At 53.6% G+C, this 18295-nt stretch overlaps 7 protein-coding genes and 1 non-coding gene across 8 annotated transcripts; 4 read left to right on the top strand and 4 right to left on the bottom strand.

Moving 5' to 3' along the window:
- Positions 1-466: 466 nt before the first annotated feature.
- Positions 467-3435, bottom strand: BO72DRAFT_444439 (alpha-L-rhamnosidase). Its single transcript, XM_040943808.1, has one exon. The coding sequence runs from the start codon at positions 3275-3277 to the stop codon at positions 527-529; it is 2751 nt and encodes a 916-aa protein (XP_040805393.1). The 5' UTR covers positions 3278-3435; the 3' UTR covers positions 467-526.
- Positions 3436-3988: 553 nt separating this feature from the next.
- BO72DRAFT_524340 (putative glucan 1,3-beta-glucosidase precursor) lies at positions 3989-5319 on the top strand (the record flags this gene model as incomplete). The annotated part of the gene is made up of 2 exons (XM_040949863.1): positions 3989-4039; positions 4102-5319. 2 exons carry the CDS (start codon positions 3989-3991, stop codon positions 5317-5319), a joined length of 1269 nt encoding a protein of 422 aa, XP_040805392.1.
- Positions 5320-6064: 745 nt separating this feature from the next.
- Positions 6065-8183, bottom strand: BO72DRAFT_207384 (tannase and feruloyl esterase). The gene has a single exon (XM_040939629.1). The coding sequence runs from the start codon at positions 7807-7809 to the stop codon at positions 6091-6093; it is 1719 nt and encodes a 572-aa protein (XP_040805391.1). The 5' UTR covers positions 7810-8183; the 3' UTR covers positions 6065-6090.
- A 320-nt stretch (positions 8184-8503) lies between these two features.
- Positions 8504-9240, bottom strand: BO72DRAFT_444437 (putative DRAP deaminase). Its single transcript, XM_040943807.1, has one exon. The coding sequence runs from the start codon at positions 9192-9194 to the stop codon at positions 8589-8591; it is 606 nt and encodes a 201-aa protein (XP_040805390.1). The 5' UTR covers positions 9195-9240; the 3' UTR covers positions 8504-8588.
- A 446-nt stretch (positions 9241-9686) lies between these two features.
- On the top strand, positions 9687-12096 carry BO72DRAFT_207270 (MFS transporter). Its single transcript, XM_040939628.1, has 6 exons — positions 9687-10287; positions 10363-10608; positions 10702-10989; positions 11058-11636; positions 11715-11888; positions 11945-12096. Exons 1-6 carry the CDS (start codon positions 10179-10181, stop codon positions 12004-12006), a joined length of 1458 nt encoding a protein of 485 aa, XP_040805389.1. The 5' UTR covers positions 9687-10178; the 3' UTR covers positions 12007-12096.
- A 605-nt stretch (positions 12097-12701) lies between these two features.
- On the top strand, positions 12702-14841 carry BO72DRAFT_395929 (GMC family oxidoreductase). The gene is made up of 5 exons (XM_040942015.1): positions 12702-13082; positions 13135-13164; positions 13220-14102; positions 14161-14662; positions 14718-14841. Exons 1-5 carry the CDS (start codon positions 12721-12723, stop codon positions 14759-14761), a joined length of 1821 nt encoding a protein of 606 aa, XP_040805388.1. The 5' UTR covers positions 12702-12720; the 3' UTR covers positions 14762-14841.
- A 535-nt stretch (positions 14842-15376) lies between these two features.
- Positions 15377-17397, top strand: BO72DRAFT_369029 (flavin monoamine oxidase family protein; the record flags this gene model as incomplete). Its single annotated transcript, XM_040940900.1, has 2 exons — positions 15377-17063; positions 17120-17397. The coding sequence occupies 2 exons, from the start codon at positions 15377-15379 to the stop codon at positions 17395-17397; spliced, it is 1965 nt and encodes a 654-aa protein (XP_040805387.1).
- A 588-nt stretch (positions 17398-17985) lies between these two features.
- Positions 17986-18076, bottom strand: BO72DRAFT_t34. Its single transcript has one exon. It is a non-coding gene; the product is annotated as a tRNA-Phe (tRNA).
- Between the last annotated feature and the right edge of the window lie 219 nt (positions 18077-18295).

Genomic DNA, 18295 nt, shown 5'->3' with positions numbered 1-18295 from the left:
CTTGTTCCAAGACGGTTTAGCCTCGCCCGCCAAGTTCGACTAAAGTCAACTAAAGCTTGGGCAGACTCGGATTTTCCGAACTGCTTCAAAGATTGTGGAAGCGCACACGCCCTTGGTTGGTGTCTGACCGTCTATTGGCATGTGCACGGCTTGCCCTCGCCTCCGGTTTTCGTATGAGTGGGGATTCTGGAGGGGAAAAAAAGCTCGGGAAACCGTTCCCCGAATTACCATGACCATCCCTACCTGCCCAATGGGTGTCGTCAACCCTCACACTGCTGGATCTATTCGCTTAACGATCCTGGCCATGTCCGACCAACTCACACACTAATGCCGAGTTCGACTTTCGCCGGGATTGAAGTACTCTTCGGTGGCCTTCAGACCGAGATACGAGTCCATGCTCGCATCGGGATCATCTGACTCCACGAAACTTCGATTCTGGCGGAGAAAATCAGACCATGGCGATGACTGGTAATCGACATGACTCCCCATTGAACTAGTCTAGCCTCTATATACACATTTATCATAATTACAGCTGCACGAAAACAGAATACTCGCCGTGGGTTAGTCGCACGTCATCGCCCTCCACAGCCTGCTTTGCTTCGCCGGCTCGAAGATAAGCCGAGTTCTTTGCGTTCTCGGGCAGCTTGACGACAGCCGTCGTCCCGAACGGCACACGCAGACTAAGCGTCACCGCACCCTGCGCATCGCGCGTGAATTCGACAGTTATCAAGCCGTAAGGACAGTCCACGCTGCCCTGAACGTGGTCGAACTCCGCTTCGTAGGGTGGGTCTACCACAAAAGTCCGATACGCCAGTCCGGTTGGCTTCAAACCCAGCACGGCGGCGTAAAACCACTCGTAAATGGTTCCCAACATGTCGTGGCATTTGCTGCGGCAGGCATCCTGCCAGAACTCAAGCAGGGTGGTTTCCCCGCGCCGCAGGAACCGCATATACGATGGATGTTCCTCCTGGCGAGCCATCTGCAGCACCAGATCGTGACGCTTGGCATCCGCCAGCGTGTTGAACAGGAAACGCAGCCCGATCTCGCCGGACCGCATGCGGCCGTCAGCGACGTCGTCCATGAAGGCGGCCATAACATCGGCGCGATGCTCTTGTGGCACCATCCCAAATTGCAGCGCCATTGCTTGCGCAATTGCGTCCCGGTCGCGCTCCGGGTAGTTGTCCAGCGAGGTGTAATACGCATACGGCCGGGAGGGGTCGTCGGTGACGAGGAGGTGGTGATTGTATGCGGCGTAAATGCGCGCCGCCCATTGCTGGAACTCGTCGGCCTTCTGCGTCTCGCCCAGCTCCCGTGCCATCATCTCCACGTTCTGCAGGCAGCGGTAGTAGATGGCCGTCTCAATGTTAGCCTGGTTATTGCCGTGGGCAATGCCCCGTCCCCAGTCGCCAAGGCCGTGCTCGATCAATCCTCCCCGTCGCTCCTTAGTGCGCATGTATTCCATATAGCGCACTGCCGCGGGAAAGACCTTGGCGATGACATGTGCCGAGCCATAGTATTGTCGAAGGATGTCGGGGAGGAAACACAAGGCGCAGCCCCAGGTGATGGTATCGTGGAGTGGCCCACACATGTAGCGAATCTCGGGAGCCATAGTAGGAACCAATCCACTGGGTTCCTGGGCGTCAAGAATATCATCCAGGATTTTGGTGTACAGGGACTCCATGTCGCGGATGTATTGTGTTGCGGGGGCCAGCAGGTGGGTGACCTCCAGCCAGCCGAATTTCTCAATCTGTGGACAGTCGGTATGGTAGCTGAACAGATTACTGCTAAATGTCCAATAGCATGCATTCAACAAGGCGTTCACATCCTCCTTATCGGTCTTCATCGTTCCTAGTTGTCTTGCAGCAGATGAGATGTGGCGGCCAACAACCGATATGATTTTCGGGAGGCCATCCTCCCCGTCTAGTGAAACACCTTCTACTTGGATATAACGTGCACTGGTGAAGCTAAAGTCCGGCTCCCACACCTCAGGGGCGCCCGTGCCGGCCAGATAGATGCGGGAAAAAACACCCGTCTCGAACTCTTTGAACAAGGGATCCGGCATTAGAACAGTGCCATCCTCCTTGACTGTCTCGCTGTATCGGACAATAATTTCGGAACCCGCGGCACCCTCAACGACAACTTCAACCATTGTGGATGCATTCTGCCCTAGGTCATAGCAGACAATGCCAGGGCTTGGGCTGTGGGTTTTGATAGGCTTAAAGGTCTCGTGTAGCACGACGGGAGGTTGGGTCTGATAATAAATGTGACCTCGTGGTCCTGTGAGAGGCTTGGCGGGAGCCCAGTGTGCATCGTCGAATCCGGGGGCGTCCCAGCCGGTCGGGTACAGGCGGCGATCGTGGGTTTCGGAGGCATAGATGTTGGCAAGTGTGGTGGCACTCTTGCTCACGCGCCAAGTGGGATCAGAGATCAAGGTGGTGTGCTCACCGTCCTCATAGAACAAATGCAGCTCACTGAAGAAGCACAGCTCGTTGCCGTAGCGGACATAGGTATTATCCTCGTACATCGGCCAGAAGAAGCGATCATCGCCCTTGTCACCCGCATAGAAGCCATTGCCCACATGAGCTCCCAGCACATTCTGGCCCTTCTGCAGCTGGGCAGTCACGTCGTAGGAGGTAAATTGTACACGACGGTGGTAGTTGGTCCAGCCGGGATCGAGGCGGTGGTCGGAGGCCGGTCGGCCATTCACGCTCATATTGAAGTGACCCAGTCCCGATGCAAATAGGATGGCGCGTACCGGCGTCCGCGAGAGGTCGAACGATTTGCGCACGTAAATGGGCTTGTCTCCTCCGTCGCCAATCCACACAGCCTTCCAGCGGTTGGGCTCATCCTCGAACCAGGTGCGGAAGATGAGGGCGGTATGAGGCATGTAGGTCTGGTTCATGCTGTAGGGAGGCAGGAGATGAGAACGGGGGTAGGCCGTGAAGAAGTGGTTTAGTGCGCTGTGGAAGGATTGATCCGATTGATCCCAGACGGTCACTCGCCAGTAGTAGCTGCAAGTCGACTGGAAGCCGTTGTCGGGTTTGCAGATGATGTTGCGCTGCTCATTGCTCGTCACGTAGCCAGAGTCCCAGGCCAGTTTCGAGGGACTGACAATGTCATCACGCAGGCTCGACTCGTCAGTAGTCAGTACCACGCGGTAGGCTTTTTGCGAGGCATTTGGTTGGGTGGATGCGATGACCCAGAAGAAGCGGAGCTCGTCGACGTCGATTCCCAAAACCTCATGGAAACCATGAATTCCGCAGCGCGTTATCTCCATGGTGGGTGTAGCGAGTGTGTTTCGGCGAGTGTCATGAGGACTGCCCCCAGCTGGGAGGTTTTCTCATTTTGTCCCATTCTCACAGCCCAAAGAGGAAGCATTTCCAGTTACCCCTCCATAAAAGTGGGACGATAATGGAGTCAGTGGTCAGTGTGGGGAGGGGCAAGAAGAGGGGAGAGCATCGAGAAACTCGCGTGAATTGACCCCGAAAGACCGTAGCGGGTGAAACTAGTCTAGACCGCATTGGGTCTTGGCACTCTTGGGTGCCTTAGTCAGTAATCGCTTAGTCACCGCTCAGCAGCAACTGCCGGTTTTCTCTTCCGAGGTTCTCCCGCTCGTTCATTTCCCCGACCAGCAGCTCTGCTTCCCCACGGGGAATCCTGGTCCGTCCTCGTGGACCATTATTGCATGGAGTTATGACCACATGCCGCCCTTCTGGCAGTCTGGTAGTGTGTGATCCAACTTAACCCCACCTCCAATCTACAATTCGATTCGTTGTCTAATCTTCGTGTTGCTGCAGAATCCATGACAAGTCGGACTTTCCGGTGAATACGGGACATCCGTCTACTGTCGATCCATTGCCAACGATATCACGGGTCGGCACCCGGCGAAAGGCTGAAGGAATCCCTCGCTGGACTTGGCGAGCTTGCTAGTGTCTTAGCAAGCGATCCTCTTTGTCACCACGGAAATTCCAAGAGAATCAACGGAGCGATGGCTGAGGGTTCGGACTGTGGATTCGCGTCGATGAAGCCTGTGCTCGCAGTATAAATTGCGCTGCTTCGCTGTTCGACATGGAGAGCCAGACAGCCTGAATCCATTGTCAGCAATCTATTAGTCTAGGTTGCACTCGCATATACATCATGGGCAAGTTTGGATTTGCCCTTGCGGCTTTGGTCCTTCCAACAGCACTGGGAGCTCCTACAACCTCCCGCAAAAGCTCCAGCTACGTCAACTGGAGACAGCTCAAAGCCCACGGAGCCAACCTCGGCGGATGGCTGGTGCAGGAATCGACCATCAACAGTGCATGGTGGGCTGAATATGCTGGAGGGGCTTCAGATGAATGGGGTTTCTGCGAGAACTTGGGTCAACAATGCGGACCCGTCTTCGAGGAACACTATGCCACTTGGATCACCACCGCCGATGTTGACAAGCTTGCAGAAGTTGGGATCACTGCACTGCGGATCCCTACCACCTACGCTGCCTGGATCCACTACCCCGGATCCCAGCTCTACTCGGGCAACCAAACCAAGTACCTGTCTGAGATCGCCACGTATGCTATTGAACAATATGGCATGCATGTGATTGTCGACATTCATGGACTGCCGGGAGGTACCAATGGCTTGACGATCGGCGAGGCGACTGGCCACTACGGCTGGTGGTACAACCAAACCAATCTCGACTACTCCCTACAAGCAGTCGACGCGGTGATCGACTACATTCAGAATTCCGGACACCCCGAATCCTACAGCCTGGAACCCGCCAACGAAGCCGTCGACAACAGAGACTTCTCTGTCTTCGGTACCCCCGCCGCGCTGACAGACAAGGCAGCGGCCTGGCTCTTGAAATACTACCAAGCCGTCATCGACCACGTCGCCGCAGTGAACCCCAGCATCCCCGTCATGCTGCAGGATAGCTTCAAGGGCGAGAGATTCTGGTCCGGCAACTTCTCCACCGATGCCAACATCGTCTTCGATTCTCACAACTACTGGTTCGACGATACGAATGCCACGTCCGTCACCCTGGCGAAAGACATCTGCACGCGAGCCAAGTCCGTCGCGGGCGATGGCAAGTTCCCCGTCTTTGTCGGCGAATGGGCCATCCAGGCCGGTTCCAACAATACGTTCGCCCTGCGGGAACGCAACCTCAACACCGGTCTGCATGCCTTCCACCAGCACACCCAAGGCTCTTCTTACTGGACGGCCAAATTCTATGGAAATGGAACCGTGAGCGGACAGGGTAACCAGACGGACTACTGGAATTTCGAGGGCTTCATCGATCTGGGCCTGGTGCATCTCGATAGCAACAACTATAAATGCGTGTGAGGCGTTCGCCTGGTGTTAGTGGATGTCATTTTGTAAATATGTTATGCAGCGTGTGTCCATAGAGCTCGGAGATAGTTCTTTCGAGCTGAAGAATATTTGTGCTCGAACATTATCAAAGTCGCTGACTTATGCTTCAGTCCACCAAAAATAGTCACAAATTCTGACGGCAGCAATTAGAACAACTTGACTTTGAGAACTGTCAATTTGGTACTTTTCCGGTTAGAGACTGGATGGAGCTATCCATGGTTTGCTGATACCGACCGCGCAAGCGGACGGTCGACCCGCCCTTTTCCTAGCTGGGTTAGACTGACGCGTGTTTGCCGTACGCCCCATCAACGGTCATGACGTCAGAAATCAAGGTGGTTCTCGCACGGCCTCAAATTGTGATCATGTCGACACGAGTACAGTACATTGCTGCACGTGCTTGATGGCATAGGTCTGGACCTAGGCCGGATGCCGCCGTGTTATTAGGCTCCGCGGTGAGACTACCATATTTCAAGATAGCTCAACGTGATCATCTCTCCATGTTGAGGATAGCGTTGCGACTGAGCGCAATCTCGTTGGCTTACCAATTGCTATAATTTGCAACATAGAAGTAAGTATCTATAAAACCAATCTAGCAAACAAATTTCAATTACTATGATACAGTATACTGATGGTAATTAAATCCTACACAGTCTAAGTACAAAGACAATGATCTACACAGATCAAAGAAGACTAACTAGTGTACAGACATGTCACCTCGATCGACAAGGTGATCGCGAGAACTGATTAGTAGATAGTGATGTTGTAAGCGTCCAGCTCGTAAAGGAAGGTCTGGATCGACGCCTTGTCCTCGACACACTCCAGAGTGGTGCCGTTGTTCTTCCAAAGGGGACGAAGAGGCCACGAGCAGATGTTCTGGTGCTCGCCGGCGTTGTCGCCAGTGAGCACGGTACCGTTCAGCGTGACGGGGTCGACTCCCTTCTCCACCCATCTCATGAGGTCACCGAGCGAGTCCTGAGGGTAGGGACCGTTGGGCTGCAGCGAGTTGGTGTTGCAGTGCGAGGCACCAGGCACCAGGTACAGGCGGTAGAACTCGTTGATGGCCTTGATCGATTCATCGTAGGTGTAAGTCGAGTTGGGGAACATGGTGTTGCGCACGGACTCGAAGTAACGGATCGACGACGACGCGGGGATGGAGTTATCGGATTCACCGTGGTAGTGAATAACCTTTCCACCAGCAGCCTGGAAGCGCGACAGGTCGGGCCAGGTCGTCTGCAGCACGTCCTCGTACCGCTGCAGGCCCTCCAGCATCCAGTCGCGGAGCACGTCGTAGGTCACGTTATCGAGGTTGGACAGGTTGTCGAGGTCCAGCAGCTGCAGCCCGTGAGTAACCCACTCGCCGCCCAGTTCGGAGATGTCAATGCCATAGGTCTTAGTAGTCGCGTCGTAGCTGGTTTCAGCGTCGGTGAACTCGGATCCAATTTGGTACCAGAAGTAGGCCTGGCGACCCTCGGAGTCCTTCAATCCGTCAAGGATGGTCTGCGCGACGCGGACACCCTCAGCGGTGATGGTGCCGTTCTGCGCAGGAGTCGAGACGCCCATGCTGGTGCTGGCTGCGCACGAGTACGGCTTTCCGATAGTTGACTTGAGGTCGAAGTTCAACTTGCAGAGGTCGCTGCGCGAGATGACTCCGTCTTTGCGACCATCCAGAGCGTCGCACCCGTCGATAATCAGCGTCACCAGCTCGGACATTTCGCAGTTGGGGGGGTAGTATCCCAGAGTCTGCTGGACGACCTGCGGCACAAGATGGTTGACCTGTTGTTGACCGTAGCGAATGGCCGGGGCACCAATGACAGCACCGCTCCATTCTTCAGGAAAGCGCTGAAGCTGACTCCAACCCTCGCGACCGCCCTCAGAGCAACCCTGGTAGTAGGAGTAGAGCTTGTCGGTCATGTTAAAGAAGTTCTTGGTGAACGCCTTGCCGATGGAGGACATCTCGTGGTGGGCCTGGTAGCCGAACATGTACAGGGCATCGTAATTGGCGGTGCCGTTCACAAGAGGGTAGACAGACGAGAATTGAGTGTCGAAGCTGCCAAACCCTCCATCGGTGCGGCCGGCGACGGCACCGTAGGGCAGACCAGCGGGGACATTGGTGGCGACGTTGATAGCGAACCCGAAGCCACCGGTCGAGAGCCAGCGGTTCTGGAAGTCCTCGGGGGAGGGCATCCAGAACTGCAGCAGAACTTCGTCGTCCTTACCCGCATGGGAGTAGGTCATGGTGATATTGCAGTAGTTGTAGGTGCCGGCAGGATAGTAGTTGGATCCAGCGGTGGATTCATTGTAGACCGGGGCTGCGGTGACGCTGGAAGGGTTGGTGACCACCCCCTGGGCCAGACCAGTGGAGGGAATCGCCGCCTTGGCGTAGGCGGAAGTACAGACATCTTCCAGGCTGACAGCCTGGGCTAGAGCCGCAGCTGAGATGGCCAAAGAGAGGTACTTGGCCATGATGAATGAACGACTGAGCAGTAGAGAACGAATGGAAGGAGTGTGGTGTGAGTGAAGAATCGAAATCTTCAGCGGGTTAAAGCGAGTTTTTATATGAAGCCATACCTTTTCGCAAACAATCAAGCATTCAGACCCGCCTTGGGCAACGTAACCAGTTCCACCGGGTGTTTCCACCGACTTTACCTTAATCTTATGCTTGTGAAGATCTTACGACCATTGACACAGGTCAAGTCGGCTGAGGGACGGAACGCCGCAGCAGGTCCGATGGTGAAGATCTCGGAGATAGTATGATAGTGGTGGCAGGACCAAGGCTAGATGATGGAGATAAGAAGCGTCGTCATGTCTCCATGTCTGGGGACCGGTGAATCCACAATCTGCAGCATAAAGTGTTTAAGCTTGTGGAGCTCAGTGTGGAGAATGAGGTTGAAGAACAGGAACAGTGGTCGATCACTTACCCAAAAGGCATAAGTCTCCGCAAGTAGTACGAATCATCCCAAAGGGTGCTTGATATTCCAATTCAAATGCCGTTAAGGCTTCTCGTGCAATAGGTTTCGAAGCTGTTTCAATGATATTATTGTGGTAAGAGAATTGGAGAACCCGTTCGTGGGTCCGGGATAAATCTTATCCAGACAACCAACTGACTAATATATCAGGTGACCGACTAACTCAATTGTACATCCATGACACAAACAGTACAAACAAGAAGGCAACCACGCCGGCCTAGACGAGCCTCCCATTTTCAGAGTCATCTTCAATGTACGAACAAGATACTAACAAATTCAAATCTTTCCTTGATTCACACGTCCTTCCTTTGCAACCGAAAGTATCTCTTGCTCCAGACCCTCGACCAGTTGCCACTCAATGCCGGCCTCTCCGAGCATCTGACGTGCCGATGACTTATTGCTTATCGAGCACGGAGACAGCGAGCCGAAATAAACCTTCTCGATGCCTTTTCGCCCCTCCTTTCTTGTTTCGATGATTTTCTGCACGCAGGACATGTCACTTTCCTCATGCTCCACGCAAGGCTCAAAACTCATGTACATGATCAGGGAGCGATCAGGCTCAGAGGGTAGGACATCCCCGACCTCATTGTCTGGGACTCCATGGACGGCAGCGTAGTTGGAAAGACAGGCCTGCTCCGCATGGGGTCTCTTCACCAGCTCCATGGTATATCCTGATGATAGAAGCCGGTCGTCGTTGTACAGCTCGTTGTCAGTTCCCCGAACGAGTTTTCGCGAAATCAGGACTGCTCCGGCCCGGAAGAGGGCGGGGCGCGGCGGTGACAGCTTGGCCAGGTTAAGACAGTGGCGGAGATATGTCAGATGCGGACAAGGCTCCACGAGCGTACTATTGTTCGCCGGCTCGGGATATAAAGAGAGAATCATGGCGGAAACGGTTTTGACTGCTTCAACGGGATATTGGCTGCATGCGATTGCGCAAGATGACTGACATGGACAACCACCAGGGGTATCTTGAACACCGCAATTTATACTACGCACGATGCTGAACTTGGTACTCGGACGTTATCCCTACTCCAAGATATGACATCATAATACCAGCTGACGCTATGGAAGGTTTCGAGGAAGGTCTCTGTGGTGCACGATTGGTGATTTAGGAGCAAAGACCCGTGGCGAGGTATGTAGGGGTATCCCAACGTGGCAGGAGGGGAGACAGGCTCCTTGATGACTACTCATATAATCCTTATGGATCATCTGAATGTGATGTTCTTCTTGATGCTTATTGCGTGACTTCGTGACTTGATTTGTTTGTTGGCCCGTTTTCCAGCCAGCTGCTCAATTCTTCGTGACGTCAAACTGTCCCTTTCCCTGAGAATCTGTGGCCAAAACAAGAGGAGTTTCGACCTTGATAAAATTCTCGGCAGTTCAACTCATCACGGACATGACTGTCGGCTCGGCAGGTTGCCTACTACGATGGCTTTTATTTCCGCTGCACGCCGCTTCAAGCGGAACTGTGACGAAAGAAGCCAGAACAAGCTTGTCTGAAGTCACGCCCTCGTTTACCTGCTCTGCTGAACACCCTTAATCAGTCATCATATACTATTGTTGTGGAACTTCGAGCAGAAGGCAGGTTCCTGCGCCTGTCAACGCCAGCAGGCCGGGATCGAGGTCTCCTGTATCTTGCCCGTTTGGTCGGACGAAGGGCCTCGATCGTCACGACTATCCTTGATGTCTCCCACCACTAGGGTCTTCGGCGTCGCACAAGAGCTGATGGGTGGTAGTCGATCAGAAGGAAGGACATACTCAACCAGGCATACCCAGTGATATCAGTTCCTGAAAGATAGCTTCCAAGATGCTATAAATCCCAAGGTAGCCTCGGTACTCGAATCTTACGGACCATTATCACAGCTTATGGATCAAATAATGACTGACACCAGATCACAGACGACCCAATGGGGATACCGATGGAGATCCTCCGAAAACTTTATCCTGGCGACAGTAGCCGGGGGGATTATGCGGAGTGAGTCCCCTTTATGCCGCAACCCATTGCGCGGCCCTTCAGAGAGCCACGGACACTGATCTCCAGCGATTACAGGCATGTTCCTCTGGAGCTTCATCATCCCTCTCCTTCCTTACATGCTAGAGGAGCGGATTGGCCTCGACAAATCCAAGACGCAGAACGTGACGTTCCTCGTATTGGCCGAAACGGCCTTGACGTCTTCCATGTCCAGCCCTGTCATTGGCACGCTCGCAGATCGCTGGGGTGCTAAAACGGTCTTTCTCTTTTTCTCCGTAGTTCTGGCGGCATGTTGCACAGTAAGTGTGGCACTTGCACGTAGCGGTATGTCTCAACCTCCTCCATCCTGATCACTGACATGCACTATCTGCTCCTTGCTCCTTTCCGGATTACATACAGGCAGCTAATCACCAACAGTAACGATCATCTTCGTCGCGCGCTTTTTCCAAGCCATCGCCGACAACTGCATGTGGATCGGCGGCCTTGCTGTGATCGGCCGGACCTTCCCAGCGCACAACTTCGGCAAAGTCATGTCAGTGCTGAGCGTGACCGTTGCCGTCGGCACCTCCGCGGGGCCCGTACTCTCCGGAATCCTCTTAGAGAAGGGAGGCTATTGGGTGGCATGGAGCAGCGCCTTCGCCGTCCTCGTGGTCGATGCAACCCTGCGCTTGCTAATGATTGAGCGCAAACCCGAGGAATCAAGAAGTCAGTCCGCTTCACTCCCTTCCTTCTCGCGTCATCGTCTCCTCGCATCCACTGACTTCACCCAACAGCCTCGCACAAGCAACCCCCGCACTCCACCTCCAGTTCCGACCCCGAACGCGCCCCCTTACTCCCGCGCACGCTCTCCACCGACTCCTGGCGACACCAGCAACCCACCCCGCAGCCCAGCAGCGCGAACCCAACCGCGACACAGACCCCAGAACAAGCCGGCCTCCAATACTACCGCTACCTCCTTCGGCAACCGCGCTTCACCGCCGCGATGACCGCTTACACGTTTTACGCGATGCTCGTCGCCAGCTTCGACACCACCCTGCCACTGCACATCCGCGCCGTCTTTGGCTGGGGCAGTCTGCCGGCGGGGCTGCTGTTCGTGGGGCTGCAAGTGCCCGGGATCCTCCTGACGCCCGTGTGCGGGTGGCTGAAGGACCGCGTGGGCACGCGCCTGCCCACGACGCTGGGGTTCCTGCTGCTGACCCCGTGCCTCTGGGTGCTGGGGATCCCCGGAGACGGGCGGTTCCCGTGGGCGAGTGGCGATTCGCAAACGGGGAAGGCGCTCTACCCCGCGGCCGTGGTGGTCATCGGGTGTTTCTTCTCGGCGTTGAACGGGGTCGGGTTCTTGGAAGCTACACGTAAGTTTGTGCCTCCCACCCCTGTGAGTATTGCAACATCAGAGTGTACTGACCTGGTCGGTCTGGGAATGGGGATAGTCACCATCAACGAGCTCGAAGCCAAGCATCCCGGCATCTTCGGCCCCCACGGCGGCCACTCCCGCGCCCAATCCATCGCGTGGATGGGCTGGACGATTGGCATGTTCCTGGGCCCCATTATGTCAGGCCTGTTGGTCGACAAGATCGGGTATCTGAATTTGAACTTTATCTATGGTGAGTTTTCCTTTAGGGAGAGAAAGTGCAGTCGATAGGGCGCTGACAAGACCCAGGCATTCTGTCGCTCGTGTTTGCGGTGGTTGTTTTCCTTAGCTTTTCGAAGAAGCAGGAGTGAGAATTCCGCGGGCGCGTGCTGTGATCTTTTGTGTGGGAGCAAATGTCGATTTGTTCTAAGTAGTGTTATTGTCTTCGGGATTATTGTTTTCTGTACGTGGGGCATTGGGAAAAATGAGAGGGGTACTTGGTTTACTGCGTGAATTCCGCTAGCGCACTGCATCCTTTCGAGTATTGACTATGACTATGGAACTTAGCATGATAAATCTGCGGTTCTACTATACGTACGTCCAAGCACTGGTCACCAATGAACAACATACATGCAGACATCAAGGGAAACTAGCAGCGGAAGCCCCACGCTTATTTCAACAACTCATTGATCATGTGTCCACTACTACGCAACCACAGTAGATGCGGACCTCTGATTAACTTGGATCTCGGTCGATTTTCGCCTGGTTGTGCTCCTACCCCATTGCACTAGCGGCAGCCAGGACGCAAGGCCGCTGGATCCACCTGGACAGAAAAGAATTGATCGACTGCCGTCGAGCCCCGTCTCGGAACTGAACCCAGGGATCGGCGGCGGCAGGTCGCATGGAGGGCAGGCATTTATTGCAGGGCGAGAAACCCTGCTTTGGAATGTGACTGGTCCAAATCCCGATAGCATATGCGGGCGCGAAGGAGTCGTATAAGAAAGGGAGGAAGGGATGACCAGGAAGATCCTTCCTTGGATTTTCCTCACATACCGGGGCGTAAGTCTTTTCAAATTGGGCACACCATGCTGCTGCTGGTTGCTGTTTTTGCTCGCCTGCTGTCCCTGCTGCTGTTGGCCAACCCGGTCGCAGGTGCCTGTGGTGAGGATGGGGTCTACGACTACATCGTCATCGGAGGTGGCACGGCGGGAAATGTGGTCGGCGCTCGTCTGTCCCAGGCCGGGCACAGCGTCTTGATCGTCGAGGCGGGTGGCATTTATGAGCTGGACAATGCGAACCTGACTATTCCCCTCATGTTTGGCGCCGTAACCGGAGGGAGCCCGGATACAATTGATCCCCGCGTCGATTGGGGCGTAATTACCACCCCGCAGCCTGGCGCGAACAACCGTCAGCTGCATTATGCACGGGGCAAGACTCTCGGTGGCTCGTAAGATGAAAGTCCCCGTGTCGCGGTCAGCTGAGCTGATGTGGTTGTATAGGTCTGCGATGAATGCCATGCTATACCAGCGGTTAGTCACGCGTCTATCCCTATTGCTGTGCAGGATTGTTGACCACAGACGACAGAGGCACCAAGTCGACGTATCACGCTTGGGCAGAAGCCGTCCAAGATCCCAGTTACGAATGGGACGAGATTTTACCCTTCTTCGAGAGAACCTTCCACTTCACACCACCCAATCCAGACAATGGATTGGATAACACGTCTATACACTGGAATGCCAGTGCCTTTTCATCCGAAAACCCCGTCGAGGGCTCAATTCAAATCTCATACCCCAATTTCCGGTCGCCATTTTCCACCTGGTTGAAATTGGGCTTCGAGGAATCTGGGATACCTGAGACCAATGACTTCGTCAGTGGCAGCTTGATGGGAACGCAATATTCTGCCGCAGAGATCTCCCCGGTAGACGAGCGCCGTAGCAGCTCGGATTTTCTTCTAGGTCTGGCTGAGGAAGAGCCATTTTTGACCGCCTGCACTCGATCTCTGGCACGGCGTATCTTGTTCGATGATCAGCTTAATGCGCAGGGCGTAGAAATCGAAAAAGATGGGAAGGTTTGGACGGCGTCGGCAGCTAAGGAAATCATTGTATCCGCCGGAGCGTTCAACTCACCCCAAGTCCTCATGGTGTCTGGCATTGGGCCTCGCGATCAGTTGGAGAACCTGGATATCCCTGTGCTTGCCGATCTACCTGGCGTGGGTCAGAACATGTGGGATCATGTCTTTTTTGCTCAATCCTATCCGGTCGCAGTCGAGACCTTGACCAAGCTCTTCACGGACACAACCTATATGACTGAACAGATTCTGAGATATCAGACTTCTCACGATGGCCCAATGACTTATGCCCCCAATTTCCTCGCCTGGGAGAACCTCCCGCCTTCCTATCATGCCGAGTTTTCCGCCGGAACACAGGAAGAATTAAGCAATTTCCCTGCTGACTGGCCACAGGCTGAAGTATGATCTTCTTCCGAGGAGGAAGTTTTGAACTATCGATTGCTGACGACAGTGGCAGTATATCGCATTCGATGCGCATGTTGGAAACTACAGCAATCCCGCAGAAGGTCAGCCCACAGATGGACGGCAATACGCCTCCATAGTCGGCGCTCTCGTTGCGCCAACATCTCGCGGAAACATCACCCTCATCTCCAACTCCACCGAGGATTTGCCGGTAGTCAATCCGAATTGGCTCACAAGCCAGACCGACATCGAGGTTGCGTTGGCCATCTTCAAACGAACCAGAGAAATTTGGGCGAGTGACGCCTTGCAGTCGATCACGACTGGGCCGGAATACTATCCTGGAGCAAATGTGACAACCGACGAGGAGATCCTTGACGCCATTCGCAGCTCTGTCATCACGGTGTGGCATGCATCCTGTACATGTAAAATGGGGCCTCGGGAGGATCCCATGGCAGTTGTCGACAGTGAAGCACGAGTTCACGGCGTCCAGGGATTGCGTGTGGTCGATGCAAGTGCATTCCCTCTTCTGCCTCCTGGTCATCCTACTAGCACAGTCTGTGAGTCAAGGTCGCATCAAGGGTCTTACATGAATCGTGCTAATCCCTCTCACAGACATGCTAGCTGAGAAAATCAGCGCGGCTATTCTTGCGCAGTAGAAGAGACGGAAGTGTCGATGACAATTGTAAACTAACCGTGTGACACCTGATCACAACCCATAAAGAAATATTATCAGTGCGCATCATGCGTCTTCCCAATATAGAAACAGCCGCAGTGCGTAGCAGCACGTAACTCAGAAAGCGAAAGGGTCCAGTGCATTCTCGCCTGGACCTGCGGGAAAATAACTCCATTGGTCGGTTCTGGGCTTCACAAGCAGGTGTTGCCTGAAGTTAGTCCTAGATTAAGCCATACTGTGTCACCGACCCAGTCAACTTGGCGGCGATCGCCACAGTTTCATGCATCACCGACAGAATAGAGTTAAGATTTGCCATGAGGGTGGTCGCTCCCCACCACATATTCAGTAACAGAGAAACACAGATTACGGGACTCGATGCAAGTAAAAGTGAATGTATCCGACAATAGAAGATTGATTGGCTGCGTGGAATGTGTTTGTTGACGAGATGACGTTGTGGCAATGGGTGCAATGGCTTAAGCAACCTAAAAAGTTACCAGCGGTCAAAACATAAAAGTTGAGACCAGCCTGGGTTGTACTCTAATGGTAGGAATCATCATAGTAGCCTGGAACTGTTTTCCTTACCAAATATACTTTCGAGATGAGAATCAATCTATTGTCTCTTTGCCTCCTCCCAGGCCTTGATCTCACACAAGGCCTGCAATTTCCACTCGGTCTGGCAAAGGCACACAAAGGTCACGCAGACGCGAGCTTGGTTCAATTTCTCGGGCCTTACCTTGTTGAGACCGGCTCTGTCCAGAATATCCAGCTTAATTTCGCACAGGAGAGCTTTGCAGGCAAGCTCCATGTCGTCTATGGGGACTGCAACTTAGAACAAGCAGCCGATGCGACTCAGATAGTGGGAAGCTTCGAGGTGCAGAGTACGGAACACCCAGATCGGCTTGTATGGGTTGTGCCCTCCGATGCACAGGAATCACAATGTCTGCTTGCCTTCCACGAATGTGCTATGGTTGGCCGGTCGCCTCCTATCTCTTTGGAACAAGCGCCAGATCATCCTAAAGAAGATTCTCGGATCGACAAGGACTCTGTAATCTGGTTCAATGCGGTCGAATACACTCGATCGCGGTTCCACGCCAAGGCGGTGGTGAATAGCGCTGCAGCGAAGAATTCCAGTATCGCCATCGTGGGCGCAGGCATCGCGGGGCTTTTGACCAGTCATTTGCTAAGCTCGGTCGGACTACACAACTGGCATATCCACGAGGCCTCCCAGCGTCTAGGGGGGCGAATCCGAACAGGCTACCTCAATGGCACCTCACCCGAGGATTATCAATATTTTGACATGGGCCCCATGCGACTACCCACCAAAATCAGATACACCGGCACCACCGAGGTCCTGCCGTTTGAAGATCACCGACTAGTGATCAGTCTCATTGACAAGCTCAATCGACTCAATGCCGACCACCACCCGGAGTTAAAGATGGAGTTCCTTCCTTTCGACGTGATTACCGATGAAGAGGACGGGCCGAGCCATACGCTTAAAGACCTGGATGAACGCGATCAACAGAAGTATACCGAGTTCCTAGCTGACAAGATGTTTCAGGCTCACAAGGCTGCATTGGCTGCGGGGAGTACGCACTGGTCTGAAGGCGCATACCTGCGCCAGCTCCTGAGCTCGAACGATCAGATGATTAATTACATTGCCGACCGGGAAGATACGCCTATCTGGGAGAGCCTATACTGGAACAAATATTTCGCTGCCTCAAGCTGGGAAACTCTGGACAAAGGATTCGAGTCGCTACCCAGAGCATTCGCGCCTCATGTAACGGACAAGATCACGCTGGGCCGTCGAATCAGCGGGTTGAGCCATGACGCATCCACAAACAAAATCTCTTTATCTTGGCGCAATGATCCGAAGGACCCGGAAACCGTGGATGAACAATACGACTATGCCGTTGTCGCTGCTCCGTTCAGCATAGTGCGTGCCTGGGAGTTGCCGGAATACCCCGAGCTCCTTGGATGGGCGATTCGTCGGCTGCATTTCACGCAATCATGTAAAGTTGCTCTGCACTACCGCTCGCGGTTCTGGGAGGATGGCAAGAATGCGCAATACCGTGGCTGCGCCCGTGTGGACGCTTATCCCGGTATCGGCGATATGTGCTATCCCCCGTATCAAGTGAATAGCACGGGCCCGGCAGTGGTTCTAGCTTCCTTCACCACGGGTAACATAGCCCGGACGATGTCTGCGCTGGGAGAAGCAAACCACGTCGCTCTGGCGCAGCGGGGCATGGTTCGCCTTCATGGGAAAGTTGCTGATGACGAGTTCACCGGTATGTGGGTTGAATCTTGGCATAGATATGAAGATGGCTGATTTCTGGTCTGATAGGAGTATACGAACGTCTGTGCTGGGAAAACGATGAGTTCACAGGTGGGGCCTGGGCGTCTCCCCTCGGCGATCAACAAGAGACATTCCTGCCAGCAATCTATCAAACTGAGTCCAAGACAATCTTCATTGGGGAACATACGGCTTATACGCATGCGTGGCTTTCATCGGCCGTCGACTCGGCCTTTCGCGGCACGGTGCAGTTGTTGCTGGACCTGGGTCTGGTGGATGAAGCCAGGGAGATTGTGGAAACATGGGGAGCAAGATGGATCATATTATAAGGGCTGCTCCACAGGCTTGAGACTAGGCTGCCGTGGATGAGGACGCTGGAGACAAGAAGTAAGCTGGAGACTGGAGAGGATGTGAAGAAGTACAAAGAGGATGACGCTGCGCTGGGCGTCCATTTGGTGCAGCAGCTGCCGAAACAGGAAACCGCCGGCGGTGCGGGCCGCATCTGCGGTACCATCCGAAAGCCCAATAATGCCGAATGCCATTAGGCGGTGCTCGACCAGCAGGTGCATCAAGACTATTCAGCAATCGATAACTTATAGAATGTCTATGATCATGATGATGATGTGTATTTTGATCTTTTTGTATGTCTTTTTTCATTCGGTGATCTTGGAAATCGGGTTGGTTCACTTGGTGATAGTGAAAGAAAACAAGTAGTGGAAATATATTTTCTGGGGGAACTACTTGAGTGCTCCAGGAAACCTTGACGAATAGGATAAATAGCATCTTAGAGCCTTCTTTTATCAAATAACTAACACTGCTAAATCTTGATAAGCTAGCTCTAGTTCATTTTAAAGATGAAGAGGCCAAAGTAAAAAGAGGATGAAAAAGTGATGCGACAGAAAAAGGCAAAAACAGAATGGGACGAGCCGGGCTTGAACCGGCCACCTTCAGATTTACGGCCGAAGTTAGTGCTTCAGTCTGACGCGCTCCCAGATGCGCCATCGTCCCAATTGTTGAATATTAATGCCATATTTTGTTTTCTCTCTCAACATTACCACGTACACCGTGATCCAGGCTAATGCACACTAATTCTCTAGTAGCCAATGGCCGTTTCCTACATCTTCCGCTCCATTCCGCCCACTGACGTTATATCTCATCAATACCTACCTAGATAAGACTCGGAGACTTCATGGTTGAGACTCTTTATCAAGTCAAATCCCATCTTCT

The sequence above is a fragment of the Aspergillus fijiensis genome (genome assembly GCF_003184825.1).
Source record: "Aspergillus fijiensis CBS 313.89 unplaced genomic scaffold BO72scaffold_5, whole genome shotgun sequence".
NCBI lineage: Eukaryota > Fungi > Ascomycota > Eurotiomycetes > Eurotiales > Aspergillaceae > Aspergillus > Aspergillus fijiensis.
Note: the sequence above shows the minus strand (reverse complement) of the source record. Positions and strands in the feature narration are given on the sequence as shown.

Excerpts from the sequence above, each read along its gene's own strand:
- BO72DRAFT_444439 (XM_040943808.1), bottom strand. The coding sequence starts at position 3,277 with ATGGAGATAACGCGCTGCGGAATTCATGGTTTCCATGAGGTTTTGGGA.
- BO72DRAFT_395929 (XM_040942015.1), top strand. The coding sequence starts at position 12,721 with ATGCTGCTGCTGGTTGCTGTTTTTGCTCGCCTGCTGTCCCTGCTGCTG. Across the intron at positions 13,165-13,219 it reads AATGCCATGCTATACCAGCG|AGGCACCAAGTCGACGTATC; the intron begins GTTAGTCACGCG and ends CACAGACGACAG. Across the intron at positions 14,663-14,717 it reads TCATCCTACTAGCACAGTCT|ACATGCTAGCTGAGAAAATC; the intron begins GTGAGTCAAGGT and ends TCCCTCTCACAG.
- BO72DRAFT_207384 (XM_040939629.1), bottom strand. The coding sequence starts at position 7,809 with ATGGCCAAGTACCTCTCTTTGGCCATCTCAGCTGCGGCTCTAGCCCAG.
- BO72DRAFT_207270 (XM_040939628.1), top strand. The coding sequence starts at position 10,179 with ATGGATCAAATAATGACTGACACCAGATCACAGACGACCCAATGGGGA. Across the intron at positions 10,288-10,362 it reads AGCCGGGGGGATTATGCGGA|GCATGTTCCTCTGGAGCTTC; the intron begins GTGAGTCCCCTT and ends CAGCGATTACAG. Across the intron at positions 11,889-11,944 it reads GAATTTGAACTTTATCTATG|GCATTCTGTCGCTCGTGTTT; the intron begins GTGAGTTTTCCT and ends GACAAGACCCAG.
- BO72DRAFT_444437 (XM_040943807.1), bottom strand. The coding sequence starts at position 9,194 with ATGATTCTCTCTTTATATCCCGAGCCGGCGAACAATAGTACGCTCGTG.